This window comes from Gadus chalcogrammus, chromosome 9 (assembly GCF_026213295.1).
Source record: "Gadus chalcogrammus isolate NIFS_2021 chromosome 9, NIFS_Gcha_1.0, whole genome shotgun sequence".
NCBI lineage: Eukaryota > Metazoa > Chordata > Actinopteri > Gadiformes > Gadidae > Gadus > Gadus chalcogrammus.
In genome coordinates this window covers 6655152-6674916 of record NC_079420.1, presented here as the reverse complement: position 1 = coordinate 6674916, position 19765 = coordinate 6655152, and the positions used below count along the sequence as shown (strand labels likewise).

At 44.9% G+C, this 19765-nt stretch overlaps 1 protein-coding gene across 3 annotated transcripts; it reads right to left on the bottom strand.

The window, feature by feature from the left end:
• Positions 1-201: 201 nt before the first annotated feature.
• Positions 202-18648, bottom strand: mov10l1 (Mov10 like RISC complex RNA helicase 1). 3 transcript variants are annotated; one of them, XM_056599441.1, is made up of 27 exons: positions 18344-18648; positions 18105-18214; positions 17362-17549; positions 15241-15397; positions 14688-14800; positions 14188-14375; positions 12918-13061; positions 12154-12534; positions 11588-11785; positions 11011-11125; positions 10388-10565; positions 9903-9973; positions 9723-9814; positions 9400-9455; positions 8827-8909; positions 8303-8378; positions 7898-8079; positions 7314-7460; positions 6543-6664; positions 5910-6009; positions 5512-5658; positions 4929-5102; positions 4418-4567; positions 3089-3196; positions 2339-2479; positions 1377-1468; positions 202-427 (listed from the first exon to the last, which is right to left on the bottom strand). In XM_056599441.1, exons 2-27 carry the CDS (start codon positions 18196-18198, stop codon positions 376-378), a joined length of 3549 nt encoding a protein of 1182 aa, XP_056455416.1. In that variant the 5' UTR covers positions 18199-18214; positions 18344-18648; the 3' UTR covers positions 202-375. The 3 variants fall into 3 exon arrangements, with proteins under 3 accessions (XP_056455416.1, XP_056455417.1, XP_056455418.1); XM_056599442.1 differs by having other exon boundaries at positions 208-427; positions 12918-13058; positions 18344-18642; XM_056599443.1 differs by lacking the exon at positions 1377-1468 and having other exon boundaries at positions 208-427; positions 18344-18642.
• Between the last annotated feature and the right edge of the window lie 1117 nt (positions 18649-19765).

Sequence of the window (19765 nt, the reverse complement as noted above, 5' to 3'; positions counted from 1 at the left end):
GCAGACGGCCCTATACACGGCCCTCTGCTTCACACACACACGAAAAACATCTGTGGATCCGCTCCAAGGTCCAGGCTCACGTGAAATCATAGTGAAACTGATATGGCTTCCCCTCATTCATTCAGTGAGCTACTAGTATGTATAGAATTGATTGAGGGGGTTTACGCACACAAACAGCAAAAAAATTCAAGCAAGAGTTCAGTGTGATTTCAAAGCCAGTTGATATATTTATTTTGCAATTCCGTTATGGTTGAATAATGTTCGGTTTAAAAGTCGTCCACATTCATCACAAAGCACTTATTTGGAATGGAAAATGAACATGCAAGTGCAAAATAAGATGTAGTGATTAAAGTAAAGGGGAGGAAGAGGTGTCGGTCATTCCTCATGTGGCCCGTTTCCTTCTGGCTTCTCGTCCTTATCCACATTCCTACAAAACAAATGTTATGTTTTTAATTTATACAAAATAAATTCATGCATTATAAATAATGCACATCAGACCAATCAAAGCAAATATTGAACTTTAAATATATGTGAACTTAAAAAAAAAAAGATTGAATTATGATAGCCTGTTAGTTTCATTGGGTTCATGTCAGCATAAATATTTGGCTGAATCATCAGCATCCAATGCCCCTTGTAAATAAATTATGATTTGATCAGTAATTCTCTTTCTGAACGGATCTATGGATACCCTGCAAGTCCAACCGAAGCCTCAACACATTTGCATGCATGGCATATTTGTGGAAAGCATTTTTCTTCATATTTTTGATCCTAACAGTAATCAATGATATGCTCTGACGAACAAAACCAAGTAACTGGCGTCTGCGGTTGTCGTAGGCCTGAAATACGCCCCTCCAACAATTTGACGGTCTACCTGTCTGCCTACCTGGGTAAGTAGATAAGGTAGACTAGGTAGACCTATTGCTTGAGCTATGTGTTTGGGAGGAGTGGCTCTGGAGTGGCTCTGGAGCCCTGGAAGGGTGGGATTCATTCCGTTATACACTTTCAAAATCTAGCTGACTAAAGCTGGTATCTGAAAGGTGCCTACCCTAGATGTATAACATGAACCTATACACATGGTTTCTGCAGGATTCAACGACTTAAATGCAAGACTTCAGCCCTTTAAAGGTCATTATGAATAGCATTTGAATACCCTTTAAGTGCATACTGGCAAAAGTAAGTACACAGGATATTTCGGAAAGCTGTAGAAAATGTAATCTTAACTTCCGATATTTTTTTAGGAACTGTAAAAATTGTATTTAAGACAGGCATTCGATTTAGATTATTGGATTGTACACTCTTTAAGGAACCGCGGAAACCCTGTTACAACAACAACAACAACAAACAAGGCCGAGCCGACAGCCAATCAGCCGGAGCACCTGCGAGAGGACCGCAGAGAGGGCGGTGGGTCGCAGCCGATGAACGCCCCGTTGTCAAAGCAGTACTGTAGTAAGGTGCGAAAGCAAAGGTCCTGGAGGGAAAATAAACACACGCCCCCACACATTTTCATCCAAAGACCCTTCAGTGGTTTGGTTTTTGACAGGTCTGAAATCAGCAGGACTAAGGGTCTCTGGCTCAATCAAGGAAGCCAAGGCGGGTAGACCTGCAGACTAGGGTTGCCGCGGTATACGGTATTACCGGTGTCGAGGCCAACACCGATTACTCGGTGTTGCACACCAGAAACACCGATTTTTTTTATTTTTTTTCAGTAATAAAAAACAAATTCAGTAAAAATGAATAATATAATTATAATTAAGAAAATTAAAATGCGTAGAATAGGCCACAGTTCTGCTCTGTGCGGGAGAATTGTCGCGCCGAGAATTGACGTGCTTCCTTACAAGACCGGTAACCATAGCAACGCCAGTAAACAAACCCTGCGAAGCCCAATCCCTACGTGAGCTCCCCGCGCTACTGCCATCCGGAGGCGCGCAGAGCTTTTGGCCGTGATATTATGATATATAAAATTATATTATACTATTATATATAGAACGTTATAAGACGCAGAGAATTGGCGCGCTGCCAGCCGCTGTCACCGAGTGTGAGAGGAGAGTTGACGGAGAAGATGGCGGTTGACCTATAGTTTCAAAGTTAATACCGTTTATACCGGTGTTGACACAAGCGTATTACTCGGTGTGAAAATGTCCACACCGCGGCAACCCTACTGCAGACACTGCGGTTCAAACCCAGAAGGTTGAAACTATGGGGTTCAAAGTCCCTCGACCCTAGACTATCGTGGATGTGTATGCATTGCCATTTCCACCTCAGAATTAAATATAATAAATACAGGATAAAATTTATTTAAAAACAGAAATGTACATACGGTATCGCAGACTGCACTTACCTTAACCAGAATGTGGGGGTTGCCGATGATTATGAGCAGGGCTTTGGGCCGCGTGATGGCCACATTGAAACGTTTGGGGTTGGACAGGAAGCCCAGAATGTTCTGGAGGTCTTCCCCCAGCACCGACTCGTTTGAGCGCACCTACGTTATAATGAATGTACGAGGAATAAGTAAAGACCAGTGGCGGCGGGCGTTTTACTCTTTTTATGTTTTGATGTCGCAACTGGGGCACATGGACGACTACTGCTAATTGGATAAAAAAAAAAAATCATTGCACACATTTACTTCATGTTATGTATGGAATGACCGTGCCGTGTTGAAATTGAATTGGCTGGGTTAGCTGGTAACCCAGTACATTGTGTGCGCTGCAATGAACTCAACTACTCCTCGTCACCTGTGATTCCGTTAGTCCGTTTGCTACATGCTACATGACAAAAACGTATTCTCAACACATAGCAGTGTAAAGATAATTGTTACGTTGCCAAAATATTTAAAACACACATAGGTTCCATGTTTTTTCTTGGTATGCTGGTCTAGTTGTAAAATCAGCACACCATGTGGTTTTCTATCAGCACACCATGGGCCCGTCACACCTAGATGCTTTAAACCTTCATACTATTTTCTATTTCTCCCAGATAGCATCACTTCCGTTGGTTTTTACTGGACTACGCAGACGACCCTTACCTGAGCCGTAGACTAGGATGAAGAGTGACTGTTCTAGTGCTGGGTCGGCCCTAGCCAGAGTCTCACCGTGGACAGAATGATAACCAGGAACTCCTGTCCCTGGAACTCCTCCACAGACCCCACCTTGATGTCCGACAGACCCACCCGGCCCATCAGGGTACGGATCTTCTCCGACTGGTGGAAGGGGGTGCAGGGAAGAGATGGCTGATTACAATTTTAGACCAATGATATAAAGTTAAAGAAATAACAGCAACTCATCTACTCCAACTTGTCAAGTGGCATAAAAATAAGTGTTCCCTCATTCCCCTCAGAATCTCGAAGTGTGCCATTTAAATATAATTTGGATGCAAATAAAAACTAAAATATTCATAAAAACTAAAGAATGATAATAAAGCTCCAGCCAGGTAGCTCTGCAGCAACCATGTTACGGAAATAAAGAGTCCAGAGAAGGGTACAGCAGAGAGAGTCATGAGCTTCTTTTAAATAGCCTTCCATTAAGGCCATGCCAACACGAAAGCAGACACAGCTTAAAACAAATCCGTTTTGGCCTTCTGTCCAAGCTAAAGCTGCGTGTCCATCAAAAACTGGCACTCCCAAGTGGAGGAATTTGGAAACAGTGACCTCTAGTGTCTGCCCAAAGGCATTTTGTGCCCAACGGCAAAAAAAGAAAAGAAGCTGTAAATGTTTGCATGCACAGAAAACGTTTGACTCAGTAGCTGTGTTCGAAATCGTTCCCTATTCACTTACTCACTATTCCCGATATAATGTTCATGATATAGTGCACTATACAGGGAACGAACAAACGAGAATTCGGACACTACGCTGAACATTTCTAAACGTAATTTGCGTCAATAAATGTGCCGGGTATTTGTGTGACGCAGACAGATGCGCCCACATCATGTAAACAAACCAGGCACTCACGAGGATAGCAGGAGGTTGTATTGATGTTAAGTGTTACATTTCCTTGATCAAGGTTTTTTTTATTAATTTTGAATGTTACAATTTCCATGTTAACTCCCAAATAAAATGTTGAAATTTCTAAACGAAAGCCGGAGTCTCCATCATTAAATGTATTCGTTTTTCGCGGTTATTCAGCTTCTTCTTCTCCTCCGGAAAAACACGACGCATTGCATTGTGGTATACGGGAGTAACATGTAGGGAACATCATATGTACACTCAAATTTTGGGTATTTTAAGTGCACATAGTGCATGAAGTTAACCACTGTGAATTCGAACACCACTACAAAATGGCGAGCACCCTATATGGTGCACTATATCCGTGAAACGGAACGAATTCAAACACAGCTAGTGTCTTAAGTTTTCAGGGCATGATGTGGACAGGGTCAAAATTGGCTCCCTGTATTGAAAACAATAATTAAAAGACTGTCTTCTCACTTGTTTCCTGTAGGGGGCGATGATGCCTATGTCGGCAGGGCTGATTGGGTTGTAGAGCCTCTTGACCAGCTGGCAGCAGTACAGCATGGCCTGCACCGCCTCCCCTGGGTTGAACCACGACGGGTTTGCCCCCTCCCGCATCTCCGTTCCCTTGGGCAGAGACATCGGTGGATCTTTAGTTCGCCCGGAGGGCCTAGCATAACAGAGCTGCATTAAAATGCCAGTGAACCTTTAACAGCTGGAATTCAAACACTATGAGATTTAAAGTCTATACTACGTGTTTTGGGGAGACTGGCAAACAATATTTTTTGCCAGTCTCCCTGGTTTTCCAAAAAGAAAAAAAAAGAAAGGGTCTTATTTGAGCAACTGTGATAAAACGGCATAGATTATTATGATGACAATCATAATAAAAAATAAGAAAAAGTTTTGGGGTTCACTGGCCCTTTAAGGCCGGGCCAGCAGTCTAGCACAGAACAGGGGTTCCCTGTCTGTCCTGCTCCAGAGCCCTCACCCTGATTCCGTGGAACAGAAGCGGGAAGCCCTTGGTGGGGAGGCGCTTCCAGTCGCAGAGGGAGTTGACCACAGACTTGGGGGCCCGCACGCACAGCTCTCCGTGGTAGAAGAGCTTAGACGGGAGCCTCAGCAAGGCCTCGTGGGAGCGGTAGTTGTACATCAGCTTCGTCACCTGAGGCCGTAAAAAGATTCAACACATTGACTCGTATTTGGGATGATTGATGTCGTCATTGTCTGAACTGGAGACGCATGCAGATTACATTTACATTACATTGGAAGCAAAACGACTTGCAAAGGTTCACACAAACATTGAAACATTGACGGTGGAGTCAACCATGCAAGGCAACAGCCAGCGCGTTGAGAGCAGTAAGGATGACGTGTTTTGCTCAGGGAGGAGCCGAGGATTGAACTAGCGACCTTCTGGTTACCTGTCAACCTGCTCTTCCACTTTGAGTTATCTGTAATTTGTTCAATTGGATCATTTAGTGCTGCTTTAGTAAGTGATGGTTGCTTGACGTTTTTAAAGTGGAGGCCATTAATGAATAAACACCTTCCTAAAATACGTTCTTCATTGCACCCACCATTAAGGGGTTGTAGCCCCACTCTGCCCTGCAGTAGAGTGGGTTGGCCATCAGCCGCTCCAGCATGGACATCCCCAGGGCGAACGCCGTGGCCAGGTTGGACTTCACCACGGGCCCCAGCTGGCAGGGGTCTCCAGCCAGCACTATCTGGATGAGGGGTGGTCATGTCAGACGCGTTATAGATCCACGCAAGTAGAGCGACAAAGACCACGTGTTTACATTAAGCACCCTGATTGATAACCCAGCCCACCAAAACAAACTATTCTCCTGCTTCGCAGAAGATGATGGTGAGATGATTGTAAATGAGAGAGCAAGACCGTGTATGAGAGAGACAGTGAGTGAGGGAAAAAGACAGAGACCATGTATTTGAGTGAGTGAGTGAGTGAGTGAGTGCAGACTTGTCCGTCCTTCTCGGAGACCAGCGTCAGTGGTATGAGGGCCTCGGGCTCCGTGGCCTGGCCGGCCTCGTCCAGGAAGGCGTGGGTGAAGTGTCCGACTCTGCGGAGACACAAACCCCAGGGAGTCACTGCAGAGGGGCGAGCACAGGCGAGGGCCCCGAGGACCCCCTTGGCCCCTGGAGTGAGGCCTGTGGAGCCCTGTGCCCCCCTAGAGCGGGGGGTTAGCGTAGCGATAGGTTAGGCTGTGCAATTAATCACATTTTTATCGTGATTTCGATTTTTTTTCGTCAAACGCTCTCCAAACTAATATAATCGTGTTGAAACTATTTTTTATTTTTTTAGGACATTTATTTTATTTATTCAATGTTTTATAGAAATTGGTTCAGCTGGATACATATTTGTAAACCATTTTCTATTTTTCTATTTGAAAATTGTGTGTATTTTTTTAAGGACAAATTTCTAAGATCTCATTTTAGATTTTCTTTCCGGAGAGAAATGCTGAATAAATGCATCACGTTTCCGAACAAAAAATAAAATCGTGATTTCAAAATTGACCAAATAATCGTGACTGGGATATTATCCCCCTAAACTCGAGTAGCCCCAGCACTGGGGGGGGGGGGGGGGGCTCCTTACTGCAGTCCTATGTGGTGGAGCATGCCAGCGCTGGAGCAGGTGGTGACCACGATCCTGTGGAAGGCGGCCTGGCGGACGTCCTCCCCGGCCTTCGAGTACGGCCGCAGCACCTCGGGGATGGACTGGGCAGAAGCAGAGGGTCACGCAGAGGTCAATGGACCTTTTATTCTTTTAAATCGGGAGAATCGGGGAACAGTGTGAGGGGCACCCACCACAACGCAACGGCCACCTTAAATATGTCAATACGATTGCTTTAGTGAACTTTTTTGTGTTAATTTACTTTCGAGCCATCTTTAAGGTAAGAAGAATTATAGTAACAGTTTATATAACCTTTTGACACGTCTTATATAATCCATAGACTAATGTACAACAAAGAACTACGAATAAAAAGGGCAAATCAGGCTGAAGTGGTCGAGCTCTGAAATGGTAAGTATGGTTCAGGAAGATGAATTTAAGGATTACAGAAGGACGTTTTTAATATCATGGCAGTGGATAGTGATTAGGGTATTTGACGCCTAGCCTATAGGTTCTGGGTTCCAACCCAAAGCCTGTAGTCTGCCTTGAGCAAAATGCATAACCACTACCTGCTCTAAACGATACGAATCACAAATACAGAACACGTGTCAAATCCTCCGTAACAGTAATCTACCTTCCTTATAACTCAATAGTAATCCTTTCCTTGTGTAGCTCGGCTTTATCCACACACACACTTTAGGATGAAGAACAACAGAAAATCCACCTTGTTTTAAAAACAGAATTCTCCTGTTATACCTCTTCTTGCCTGCAGGAGGCGTTGATGCGCGCCAAACTGGCCACATGTAGGTAGCCACTGTGGTGCAGGCGGACGCAGACGAGGTCCGCGGCGCTGTTGGAGGGGGTGCACACCAGCACGCGGCTACTGGGAACAAAGTGGTACACCTTGGAGGCGGGAAACACAGCAACCACAGTCAGACCGGGCAGTTGGTGTCACACGATAACAAAGGAATCTACTCGAATATAAAAAGGAAAAATTACATGGATCTAAAAGAAACTTATAAATGAGAAATATAATGCAGGAAAGTATACAGTACTTTTTTATATAACTGTAATCCTACACATTTAACACATTTGATATTTTTTTATCCATAGTGACTAACAATCAATGCACACACTCAAAAGAGTGATTTCCTACATAAAGGGACCCTACTAACTACACAATGCTAAACAGTACCCATGCAGCTAGTATTATACGTCCCAATATAGTACTAGACGGCACTCTCCAGTAGTTATTTAGAGACAGTTCTCATCCTCAATGGTAGAAAAAATATTTCTGCTAAATTACTACAATGCAGCAACATAGAACACGTGAACAGCACCTGCAGTACAGCCTCTATGAGGGTGATGGTCTTGCCCGTCCCGGGGGGTCCGAACAGAATGTAAGGGGTGGGCCGGCACTCCCCGGCCAGGACCCTCCTCACGGCCTCCCTCTGCGAGGCGTTGAGCAGGGGGTTGAAGAAGCTGCCCTCGGAGGGCACGGCTTTGCTCGGCATCCCCCTGCCTCGGAGCGGAACAAGAGAGACGCGGCTTCACTTTGGTTTACTTTACAGGTCATGTGACATGCCAAGCTCCGGTCAGATGAAGGGTTTGAAGTCTGAGTGTTTTATCGATCAATTATGCGGTACAACGAGATTGTTGCGTTGATGCGAGGGTAAACTGTGTTGAACTCATTTAATTGATTATTATTTGGAAATGGCATGCATTCAATTCAGCAGCCCAAATACCTTTGGTTTGAGTGGCCTTGGACTTCATGTCGACAGAGACACTGGACACCTTGTCATGGTGTTCCGCCATCATCACCTAGTGGCCAAACACAGTCACTACATGTCAGCAACACCGATAGGCTGTGGCCATGACGCACTGTTCAAATGCAACACCACTGCTTTCCTGTCAAAGGCTTTCCAGCCATTAGTTTCCGACGTTTACTAAACACTTCGCTTCCACATTGAAGCAGGGAAACGCATACATGCTCTTCTTACGACACGTGCAGACCACATTAACTGGCGGCAGATGACTGCATCACCTAACAATTCAACACCCTTTTTTTTTGCCTGGCCACACAGCAAGACCAGTGTTTTCAGATAGATCAATGTGGAAAAGCATCTTAAAAAAAGGCAAATTCGTACGAAAAAATAATGCTTCAGTATTGAATCAAAACCCAAAGCGGAGGCAAGTCTGTACCCACATTAGTGAAGGCCTTGGTAACAAACACCTGGCTATTAGCTACATGCTACAACGGGCGCTTCACCTCACTCTCCTCCTTGCCTGGCTCCTCTAGCCACCTCCCGGTCCACTGGCGTGCCTGGAGGATGACCTCCGTGGGGAACAGAACTAGAGACGGGGGGGGGGGGGATTCAGGAAAAACATGCAGAGTCGGTGCGCTACAACACGATGAGTGGTACATAAAGGAAAACACCTGTTCTGTATAAAGACACAATAAATGATAAAGAGATCGATGAAGCAATCCATTCTGCATGTTGACATCCATTGAGTAGCCTGTTGTGTGTTACATACTATGAAATTAAGGATTTAGGGCTTTACTACAGTTTCCAACGATTATAGGTTGTCAATATGTTGAAAGACTTAATATTAATGTCGCAATGTGTAACATTTCACGAAGGTCACTTAGTCATTTAATTCTGTGTTTTTTTTTAATTCCGTCTTCAACCAGGTCTCCCACCAACTAACGGAGGGGCTCAGTCTCACACTTTGCGACTTTAAGCATTTAGTCACGCATGGGCCACCAATGACTGAAGTGCTCTGCTTAATGTGGAAGCTGTAAGCGGTATGGCCGCACATTCCAGGTAGAACGGTCACCTACCCCTTCCAAAGTGCTTGGCCTGCTCCAGGGCATGGTGGCACCTTCTCATGGTTGTCCTGGAAATGAAGTCAGATCATTTAATTCAGCAAGGAAAAAATAAAAACAAAAACAACAAACGAGGGAATCCAATCAAGGATTGACCCTTTTTTATAACAAAGGACAGCAGCCAGGATCTTTTAGTGGTTAAAGTTTTTATGTTTTTATGATTCAATGATGATGGGTCTGGCCTGACGAATCCGACTTGACTTTGCAAAATCGTAGTCGAGGACACCCATGAACGTTATTATCGTCGTTGTTCGATTAGACCGACCCCCCTGCCTTACCTGTTATAGGTGAACTCAACGTCCAGCGGCTCTCCCTGATAGCGCTGCCGCAGCTCGGCGTTCACCCTCAAGCTCACTTCCTCCTCGTGGATCTACGGGCCGACACGTGGACACATCACTCTCAGATAGATCCACCTCCATGAAGAGGAAACCTTCACACGTCGAGAACACGGCCTCTACCTCGTTGACGAGGCCGATGTACTCCGTCGTCACGCCGTTACACTGGGGCTCCTTCAGCGCAATCCTGTCCCCTGTGAAACAGGACTTAAATAATCTCACAAAGGTAATTACTACTCAAGTTTTAGAAACTATAAACATGCGTGCAGTCGGGGTTTGAATCTCTGGCATCTCAAGATTTGTTTTGGAATCTCGGTCGCAATCAGAGTCTCCATTCAGTAGATAGAGGTGCCAATTTCAGCCTCTACTCCAGTCCACCCAAGATAGGCAAACCATTATTTAGTTTTTATATTTGAAAAGGGTTTTGTCAACACAAACATAAAACTAAAAAACAAGGAGATCTAATAAACAAAGTAAAAAAAAAAAAAGCAAGTGAATAAATTCTGAATCATAGAGGATTCGATTTTTCGATCTCTATGCGAATCCCCATTTTTTCCCCCCTGTCCCTACCGTGCACGGGTGTCTGATTCTACCCCCCTCCGCCTCACCTACGAACAGGCTGGGCCGGCCCTCGGCCAGGCCCGGGATGTCCAGGTGGAGGTACTGGACCCCCTTGCGGAGCACTGCCGCGGTGATGGAGAACTCCTTCAGCTCGCCCTCCGCCTGCAGCTCCTCCAGCCACAGCAGCATGGCGAAGCGGGCGCGCATGTTGGAGGCTGCCAGCACCTGGGGACCAGCGGGGGGTAAGGTCAGGATTGGGGTCAGGGGGGGGGGGAAACTGATCAATTCACGTTAACAAAACTTTCGTAACATTCTTAACTTCTATGATATTGAGTTGACTCGCAACTTCTGAAAAGCAAAACCTAATAACATTTTGTCTTAGTGCCTTTTCATTATTATTATTATATATAATCATTACTTTTCAAAAATAAAAATACATAATCTTGTACACAATTGACTTTCATGCCACGATTTACCGCAGCGCCTTTCCTATTACAGTGGACTGGCGAAGATACAGAAATCCCTATGTACCCAATCGACCATTTTGAATCGGGAATAGATCTGCACCCCAGCCTCGGCTCTCCCAGACAGGGATGCATTACCAGCACGTCTCTCTGGGTCTCTCTGGGCCTCGCCCCCACTCCCCTGTACCCCCGCACCCCAGCCTCACCTCTCCCAGACAGGGCTGCACCACCAGCACGTCTCTCTTGGCCTCCACGCACTCCCTCACGGCCTGGGGCACCGGGTAGCTGCCCAAGAAGTTGGGCAGCCGCCGCTTCGTGAGCCTGAGAGGAGACCACAGACACACGAGCTCCTCAGACACAAGCCAGAGAACGCAGGAGGTATAACTCATTGATTCACTCAATCACTCACTCACAGGCATTAGGAGGATGGGATTTTGTTTCCCTTTCCCTTCTGTCAAGGAAACTGGTTAAAGAGAAATCTTGAATGACACTAAAAAGGAGGCCAGCGTCTATTACACACACAGCGGGAGTGCACGACAGCGCACGAGTCCCTTCATATTTGGGGTATTGTTTAAATGTTCCTTCATCTGTAAGGTCACTATTAAGCACTACGTGAACTTCTACTTTGATTTCTAGAGCTACTCTGCTTCTAAATCAGGTTGTGCGGCATTTGGAAAAAAGGAATTGTAGCTCAAGTTCCATTTTTGCTTTTTATCCGCACTTGCAAGTCGCTCCGGGTATAAGCGTCCGCCGCTAAACGAGTGCTTGGTACGTTCCCCGTACCTTGAGGGGACGTAAGGTGCCGTAACCGTGACGACGCGAGAGGTCGTGTCGGGGGCCAGGCGGATGTCGCAGGAGGCGTAGGGCGTGCTGGGCTGCAGGAGCCGCTCCTCCGGGCGGCTCCCCTCGACGTTCAGGCGCCTCCCGATGGTGAAGGAGGGGAAGTGCAGCAGGAGCAGCTCGGAGCACCCGCCCGTGTTCCTGGGTCAAACCAACCGGCAGATGGAGCGGGACATGAACATCCGCCTGCACTATGACACTTTTGCACTGCAGCAATGAACTTTATTCATATATATTACTTATATGAATATATATGGCTCCACCCGATGAGGGAAAACATCAGACGACAGTTACTAGCAATAACTGTAGCTACAACTCAATCCTCTATTGAAAAAAAATGTAAAAATCAATGGAGATGGTTTAATACTTAACTATGCCAATATTATGTCACAGCACACAATGCATTTATTATTTTTTTAAGGCCGGAAAATGTTCCAGAAAGGTCCCAATTGCAGTATGGCGATTGTACTGCGTTTATACATCGACAAACAATGAAGGGAACGACTTACTTAGCGGTACAGCCGACGACGACAGACAGCCTCTTTCCCGGAGCAATATCCACCTCCTTTCCCTGCTTCTCTTCAGACACAGAGTCCTGCCCAGCCCCAGCCCTCCCAGTCCCATCCTTCCCACTAGCATCGTGCCCAGTCCCCTCCAGGCCAGCCTCTCCGCACCCTTGGCCCAGCTCTTTGTCGTCTCCTCCCTTCCCTTGAGGTTCTACGTGATCCGTGGCGGGCTGGGCCGCGGGGCCAGACGTCTGCCCGGCCGTAGGCCTGCTGGGAGCCTTCTCGTTGGGGGAACAAGGGTCAGAGACCAGGGAGAACTGCTGGGATGAATCCCAGCCCGCCAACTTGCAGCTCTTCAGCCTTTGGGTTTCTGAACCCATGTTCCTGTTGTAGAGGATTAAAAAATAAATCAAGAAATAAAATAAAAGTACTGGCCATAGGAGTTATAATTCAGTGAACATTACCCAAATGATGCTCCACATAGCATTTTTCTTTACTGTATTTAAGAATAAAAATGGGAGCATTACAATGGCTGTTCAACTGCAAGTTTTGCATGCACTATGTGCGTTCATTGCTAATGATGGGTTGTTGCTATTGTTGTGGGTATGATCAATAGCACAAATTGGATTAATTAGAGAGCACATGTTCTACTCATGGTGTCTATTATATTTGTGCAGCCTCTGGCAGTGATGCATGTCGGTCAAAAATAATTGAAAAGAACATCTGGAATTCAGTGTTACAGTTGAAGACATTCAACCAGTACTTACTGGATCCACACCACCATCGTTCTGTCCTCCCCCAGCTCCAGCTCGCCAAAGTCGCCAAAATCAGAGACCACCAGGGAGCCCTTGTTTTCCAGGAGACTCTGGATCTCAGCCTCCAGTAGATTTCCGTTTGGCCCATTCCCGCTGCTAGCGTGAAAATATGTGGATTACATCAATGACAAATGAAATGACATACAATACATTTGATTATGATATATAATAGGTGGGAAAAATAAATCGAATCTTCTATGCATCGCGATTCTGTGTAGAACGATTCCATCTCGATTCAGATATGTTAATAATCGGATTTTTTTTTTTAGATATATATCGTTTTTTTATTATTATTTTTTTATTAAATTTGTTCTCCTGCAACATTCTGTTCTACAGAGGGATAATTTCAGTAGTTTTAAAGTTATTTAATTTATTTTCAATGTGTATTGGCCAATCTGATTTGTCTGGACGCGATTGCGGTTCAGCCTACGCATAGCATGCACGCAAACTCACAGCCAGACACAACAACGACCAACAAGTTCTTATTCTTATAATTGACTAAGAGCAGCTTTTTCTTTAATGACATAGAAAAGAAAGATTAGAAAGGAAAGAAAACTTAATCTGTTTATTATTACTTCCATAGTGTGTTGTAATGCAAGCTGCATTGATTATTGCATTGTTCATAGAAAGTCATATTTGTGACCAAAGCTTTTTCTCTAATAAAATATTAGATAAGGTAATTAATATGTTGATTTCTTTAATGATCATCACAAAAGTAGGAAGTGATGAGCAAACTCTGAGTAGCAAATTCAGATGCATATATTTTTTTGAAAATCCAGCATGGAAATGTACATAAAAGATTTCTTTGCTTCGAGATGCATCAATAATTGTTTTAGAATCGAATCGTTGACCTTTGAATCGGAATCGAATCGTGAGGTGCCAAGAGATTCCCACCCCTAGGATATATAGAAAATAATCGCCAATTAGATTATGCTAATCAAACTTACTTTGACCACTGTCCAGCAGTTGCAGATGTTGCTATTTTATTTAATCGATTGCTCTAGCACCCCCTTGTGGCAGGGAAGCAGTGACCGTGAGTGAACAGCACACGCAACAAGTATGTCGAGTCTTTATCAAGCACTACTGAAAGCCCACAGGGGCTCAACAATGGTAAGAATGCACGCCGGGAGCAAGCATCCCTCTGCCTTCTTTAAAGCGAATCTCGAACCTCGAATCTCCCGACCGTCCATCCCGGGACCCAGGGAAAACGGGCTGTGCTGACCTGAGTTTGCAGGGGGCCATGCACAGGGCCCGCCAAGAGTAGAAGGACTGGTTACTCTCCACCATCACCAGGTTCACCATGTCCCCCGGAGAGGGTTTGTAGGCGGAGGGCAGCAGCAGAGACTCCAGGGTAAAGAAGACCGTGTCGTCCACCACCCCACTCCTCCCGTACACGCTGGACACGCGGACCTGGGGAGGGAGGGGCGCAGAGGGAGGGACCCCCAGGGGCGTTCACGAGCAAACAGTGCATGTAAACTGACTGCTGATAATATAACGCTTTTCTGAGCGGAGGCTGCTCAACGCCAGGGATCCAACCGGTTATCCCTTTAAATACAAACAAGAAAATGATATCCATACACCTCAAATAGATCGCAATAGTCTAGAACAGTGACGTGGACAGAACAGCCAGTGTGAACGTTGGGGGTCCCCCTTCTGCCGGGGGTGCAGGGAGACCAGGCGAGACACAATGCTGTCTTTTGTGACTCGGAAGGAAAGCAGTACCTCGTCCAAGCGCTGGTAGCGTAGCGGAGCCACGGAGTGGGCCTGGCTGGCCCACTGGGTTGGGTTGACGAAATACTGCGCTTGGACCCAGTCCCCCTTCATGGGCTCGTAACCTGACCAGTAGGACGGGTAACAAACACGCTCAGAATGGCAATAGGTTGTAAAAGGGTTGGTATTGAGTGGAGCTAAATTGTGAGAAAGAGTAGTGTGTGTGTGTGTGTGTCTCTGGTACCCAGTTTGTGAACTTTCCACTCCACTCTGAGCAGAGGTGGAGTGGTGTGCGTGGATGTGTGGCGCTTTGGCTGGCCAATGGTTGATGATGTCCGTGCCCAAGAGAGGGTTAAGCTTCAAGGACACGCAACAGAATGCCACATAGTGCACTTATAATATAACAACCCTTGTTTGGTTCAATTCGCAAAAAGGTTTGCTTGCCGATACACCGAGGCCAAGAATATTAATCGATACGTTCGTCATCAATTAATAGTTTTTGTTCATGAATTACAAAAAATCTCCAAGTGTTGTGTAGCGTAGTAACAGGAAATCGTTCCGGTACCTTCCCGGAGACTGTAGCGTGGGAAGAACGTTGTCTGGTTGATTAAGCCGCTGTCTCCGCTAAACGACGTCACCGTGCCAATGAGGGGGCGGAGTCTCATACTGTCAGACTCTGTGTCTGCGCCATTTCCCTCCCAGGTGTCCAGGGTCTTCTCCACCTGCAACACAGAGTAACAACATTATTGGCCGCTCTAACAATAAGCGCTTTAGAGCTGCCAGGTGTAAGAGAGTGCCACTCCCAGTGAGTAGACACAAGACTTTCAGATAGGAAATAACAGTGTTCAGCCCACTCTAAACTGGTTGTTAATCAGTGGGACTTGAACTAGCGTGGCACGGCTGGCTGGGTGGCGTGACTGGGAGCGCCGTTTGGAATGCCGATAGTACCATTCTTGAATATTTCATTAATAAGATCTATTGATAACATTATTGATATCCCCATCATAGACTACAGATATTTCCGGGTAATGTCAACAAACAAGCCAGTTGAAATGACACAGATTGAAACTAAGAAATCAATACCAATACACTCCCAGTTGAACGATGACGAGAATAAAGAGAAAGAGCTTGACACAGTAAATATTTTGCAAATCAAAAGATTATGTGCCGATCTATAATCTGGGTGCATATGGAGAGGGAGGATAATGCATTGTATGCCAATCGGTAATTTCCTATTCCGAGTTCAGCCAAAATCATGAACTTGAAAGATTTAGCAAAAAGCATTTAATGGCCGTGTTTCATGTATTGTTATCTTTATTGAATAACCTCAAACAAAAACAAAAGTTTTTTCACTCTGTGGTACTTATTATCTATGTTTGTTCTGAAGTAGTGCCAGTGGACTTGGCAGCCGTCTCCGTAGGAACGCAATGACGACGCCTGCCTCAGCAGCAGCCCTCAAGACCCGAGAGATCAGTTTGAAAAGTAAGAAATAAGTGGTATTGACAGATCTGCCATGCGGCTTCTTTCCCCTTTGAGAGGGCTTATTTGACCATTTTTGTCATGCCAACGCCCGACAGGGCTGGCAAAGGAACGAGGTTTTCAGCGTCTTACTGACTAGACGGGCTCACAGCACGACCATGAAGATGATGCGGCGAATCCTGATCCCCAAACTTGAAAAAATAAAACCGTTAAATAGCTCCGCGTGAGGGGAAATCCACAGCGTACCATCATTAAACCCATCGACCCGTTAGACCGCCCTCAGACCAACCGACGCATACAGTTGCAAACCTCGCTGTTTCATTCGTATCTCAGCCTCCAGTGAATTCTAGGAGGCCGATCAGTCATCATAGACATGGTTGCAACGACTATAAATAATCATGGTAGGCAATATTATGGCACTTGAAAATAGTATTTAGCATTAAGTAGCATTTTATACTGTAATTTGTATACAGGGAATGGTTAACCTAGCAATTGTAAGTGCTTGGCACTTGTGTAATTGAACGTCTCTACTGTATCGACAGCGATATATGGTTGTTTCTCTTTCTTCTGAACAAACAAATGCATATAAAACTGTTCTAGAGTTTCGTTTTTTACCTCAGAGGATTGACAAAAGATTGTGTAGCCACAGCAGTCGACAAGTAATACAAACCTTCTGGTCAAGTATCGCAATCATGTGAAATGGATTACGGCCATTCATTCGGTCAACTTACAACTCAACCACATGTAAACGTACACGTCGTGACATAAGTAATCAGAAGCTTACAAATCACATCCTACTGATAAGCATAAAAGCACTCTTACCCGGTTTAATAAAGATAACACACAATCAGGCTACTGGTACTTAGACTACACCATCAGCTGACTTTAAAACATGTCTACTACTCTTCTCATTTGGTATTTCTGCCATTGGCGTTTAAATACAACTCTAAAACATGGTAATATTGAGTTATGAGGCATGCCGAGTCTTTGTAGGAGTCAAAAGGGAAGGGCCAGTGGAAAGGGCTTTACAGTGAACTAACAAAACAACACTTCTGGGACCAGCGCACTGTGGGGGTGTCAAAAAACGTGCCAAGTGACTGCATAATATCTAGATCTCCAGCACGAACCATGAACTTCGGTTCCTCGGATGACAAAGTGAACATTCACGCGCTCAACACAACCGAAACCAATCCAAATGGGCCCTCACCCTCAGGGCTTTCCAGCCCCCATTGGCCCCGTCGCGGACTGCTATGCCGTCAACGGTGTCCCCTACTCGAAGCAGGATGCCGCCCAACACCTGGGCGCCGGTGAAGTAGATCACGTCGTCTATCATGCCATAGTCCAGGCAGATCTGGGTCACCACACTGCTCCGCAGGTGTCGTACCTCCTCCGAACCTGGCGCACAAAAACATGAACGTGGCAAAGATGAAGGGCCTAAAACATAGGGGACGTTAGCATATTGCCGACTCCCCAGTTCCCTCCATGGAGAACCCTGTTAATTCAAGTATAAGTCTTATCTGATTGTTTCTAAAAAAAACTTTAATAAATAGTTTAAATCATAATAGAATTCTTAAAAAGTTGCCAACATGTTTCGGCCATTATAGGCAGGGCATGAAACTTGTTTCAATACAATCTTATCTGATCGTATTGAAGGGGATCAATTCACCAAAATTGTACCTCTACGGATAGTTTTGGTCACGGACATAGACGTGCATTTGTTTTCACAAAATTATACTTTTGTAGTGTATGAGACCGTTTCTGTCTTTCTTTCTGAATAGGGAAACTCCATGGAAGGAATGGCTAGTAATGTGGTCGCCACATTTTCTTAATCGGCTTGCGGATGGGCCTAACACAGACAAAAGTATGTGCGCGAGCCAGTCAATCTGAGCGAAATAACACATTAGGTCTGGACATCTCCTGTAGAAATCGTGTGAAATGATTGAAATGTACCCGCCCCGATGGACATGTCTTGTTGGTCTGAATCCACCGTCCTCCAAATGGGAGAGACGAGCTTGGCCAGAACACGCTGCACCGTGGACAGCATCTCTCTCCAAACTCAGCTGCAGGGGGAAGGTCACAAAATGCGTTTTAATATTTACATCCTATATCGAGCAGTTAATTAGCAAATTCATTGATGCTGATGATTGATTGATGAGTCGACATCACATTTTCACCGCCACCAGGTTTACCTTTAGCACTACTAGGGAATGTAAATACACTTTGTTCGCTGGGGAAGCCGCTGTTACTGCGCTGCTCAGGTCGAGTTTAATTTGACCTGCGACACAGTTCACGTGTTCTGTTCGTCATACCTTGACCCGGTTGTGACCCCAGAATCCCCCCAACAAAAGTTTACCCCAATCTAGTATTTAGTGTAATGTTGTGATATAGTTCTATAACTAGTGCTATTGTATTTTTTTAATTTGCATAAAACATAAATAATCTATCTGAAGGATCGGAATCTAGTGAGTTCCAAGCGTCATGGCAAACGTTCATGGCCTACACTTAACCGGAAATCAAATAGCATTTTACCGGCCTATTTAACGATATTCAAATTAAATATGATTTAAAAATCTACTTTTTTATTATATTTAATTTAAATTGTAATATGGTTTCATTGTTATGATTACTTGATCCTCTGGCAAGACCTAGGCCAATTCTTAGGTCTTGGCCTTGGACGGCCTGGGATGAAAAATTATTCGAGCTATAATACACTTTGGATCAGTGTCTGCCTGAGGAGCCCAGGCCCACAAAGTCAATTACCCGTTATTATTGCACTTCATAAGACATAACCGTGTAGAAAAGCTTTCACTGCTTCCCAGTCAGGGATTAGCATGAGAATATTGTATTACCTTTCAAATATAGAGCTATATATTCCATTGGAGGCCCAATCTGACTATTTATTCCTTGCCATTTTAAAGCTGTGTGAGCTTTTGAAAGTGACTAATACCATGTGTATTTACTAATTTGAACATTCTTTCAAGCATTAATTAGTCCTGCTCCATTAGGATATTCAATTTGAAATAAAACCATAGAGCGACTGCGCTTAATCTGTTGGATACGACATTCAAAGCTATGAAGCGATTATGCCGGAGATAGTGACTATAATAGACTTCATGGCCCACTGAATGAGTTAGTGATTAAGCGGTTCACATAATAGAGTTAGGTTAATAAAGGCTTGCAGCAAACAATCCCTTTTCTTATCATTTCCAGTGGTTTTATAATGTGTTGTGTTACAGCATTTGATCTTTTTTTATTTATCCATAATAATACATTAAAGCTGTCCTCAGTTAGCACTAGAATCTCACGTATGCCTATTGTAATCCGATATCATAACATATATTGACATCTCATTGATTTCTGTACGCACAATCCATTGGGTTTGGATGGAGCTATTTGTTTTTCCCTCTATTTAGGCGTGGTCCCTTTGGAAAGCAATGTGTGGCTTCAGCAGCTGTTGATCCTTAGCCATTATACCCAGTTCAGAGGTTTACCGAGGAGGTCAATGGTGAAAACCTGTTTAACAACACCTTGGCACATGGAAAAAGAAACTAGGAAGAGAGGCAGTGATTCACATCTGGAAGTCAAACAAATGCAAACAGCCTCCATGGCTT

What these genes read in the sequence shown, in the direction of transcription:
- mov10l1 (XM_056599441.1), bottom strand. Translation starts at nt 18,198, where the DNA reads ATGCTGTCCACGGTGCAGCGTGTTCTGGCCAAGCTCGTCTCTCCCATT. An exon ending in CAAGGCCACTCAAACCAAAG is followed by an intron (nt 8,080 to 8,302) that starts GTATTTGGGCTG and finishes TTCCGCTCCGAG; the next exon opens with GCAGGGGGATGCCGAGCAAA. An exon ending in CCTCCTGCAGGCAAGAAGAG is followed by an intron (nt 6,665 to 7,313) that starts GTATAACAGGAG and finishes GCTTCTGCCCAG; the next exon opens with TCCATCCCCGAGGTGCTGCG.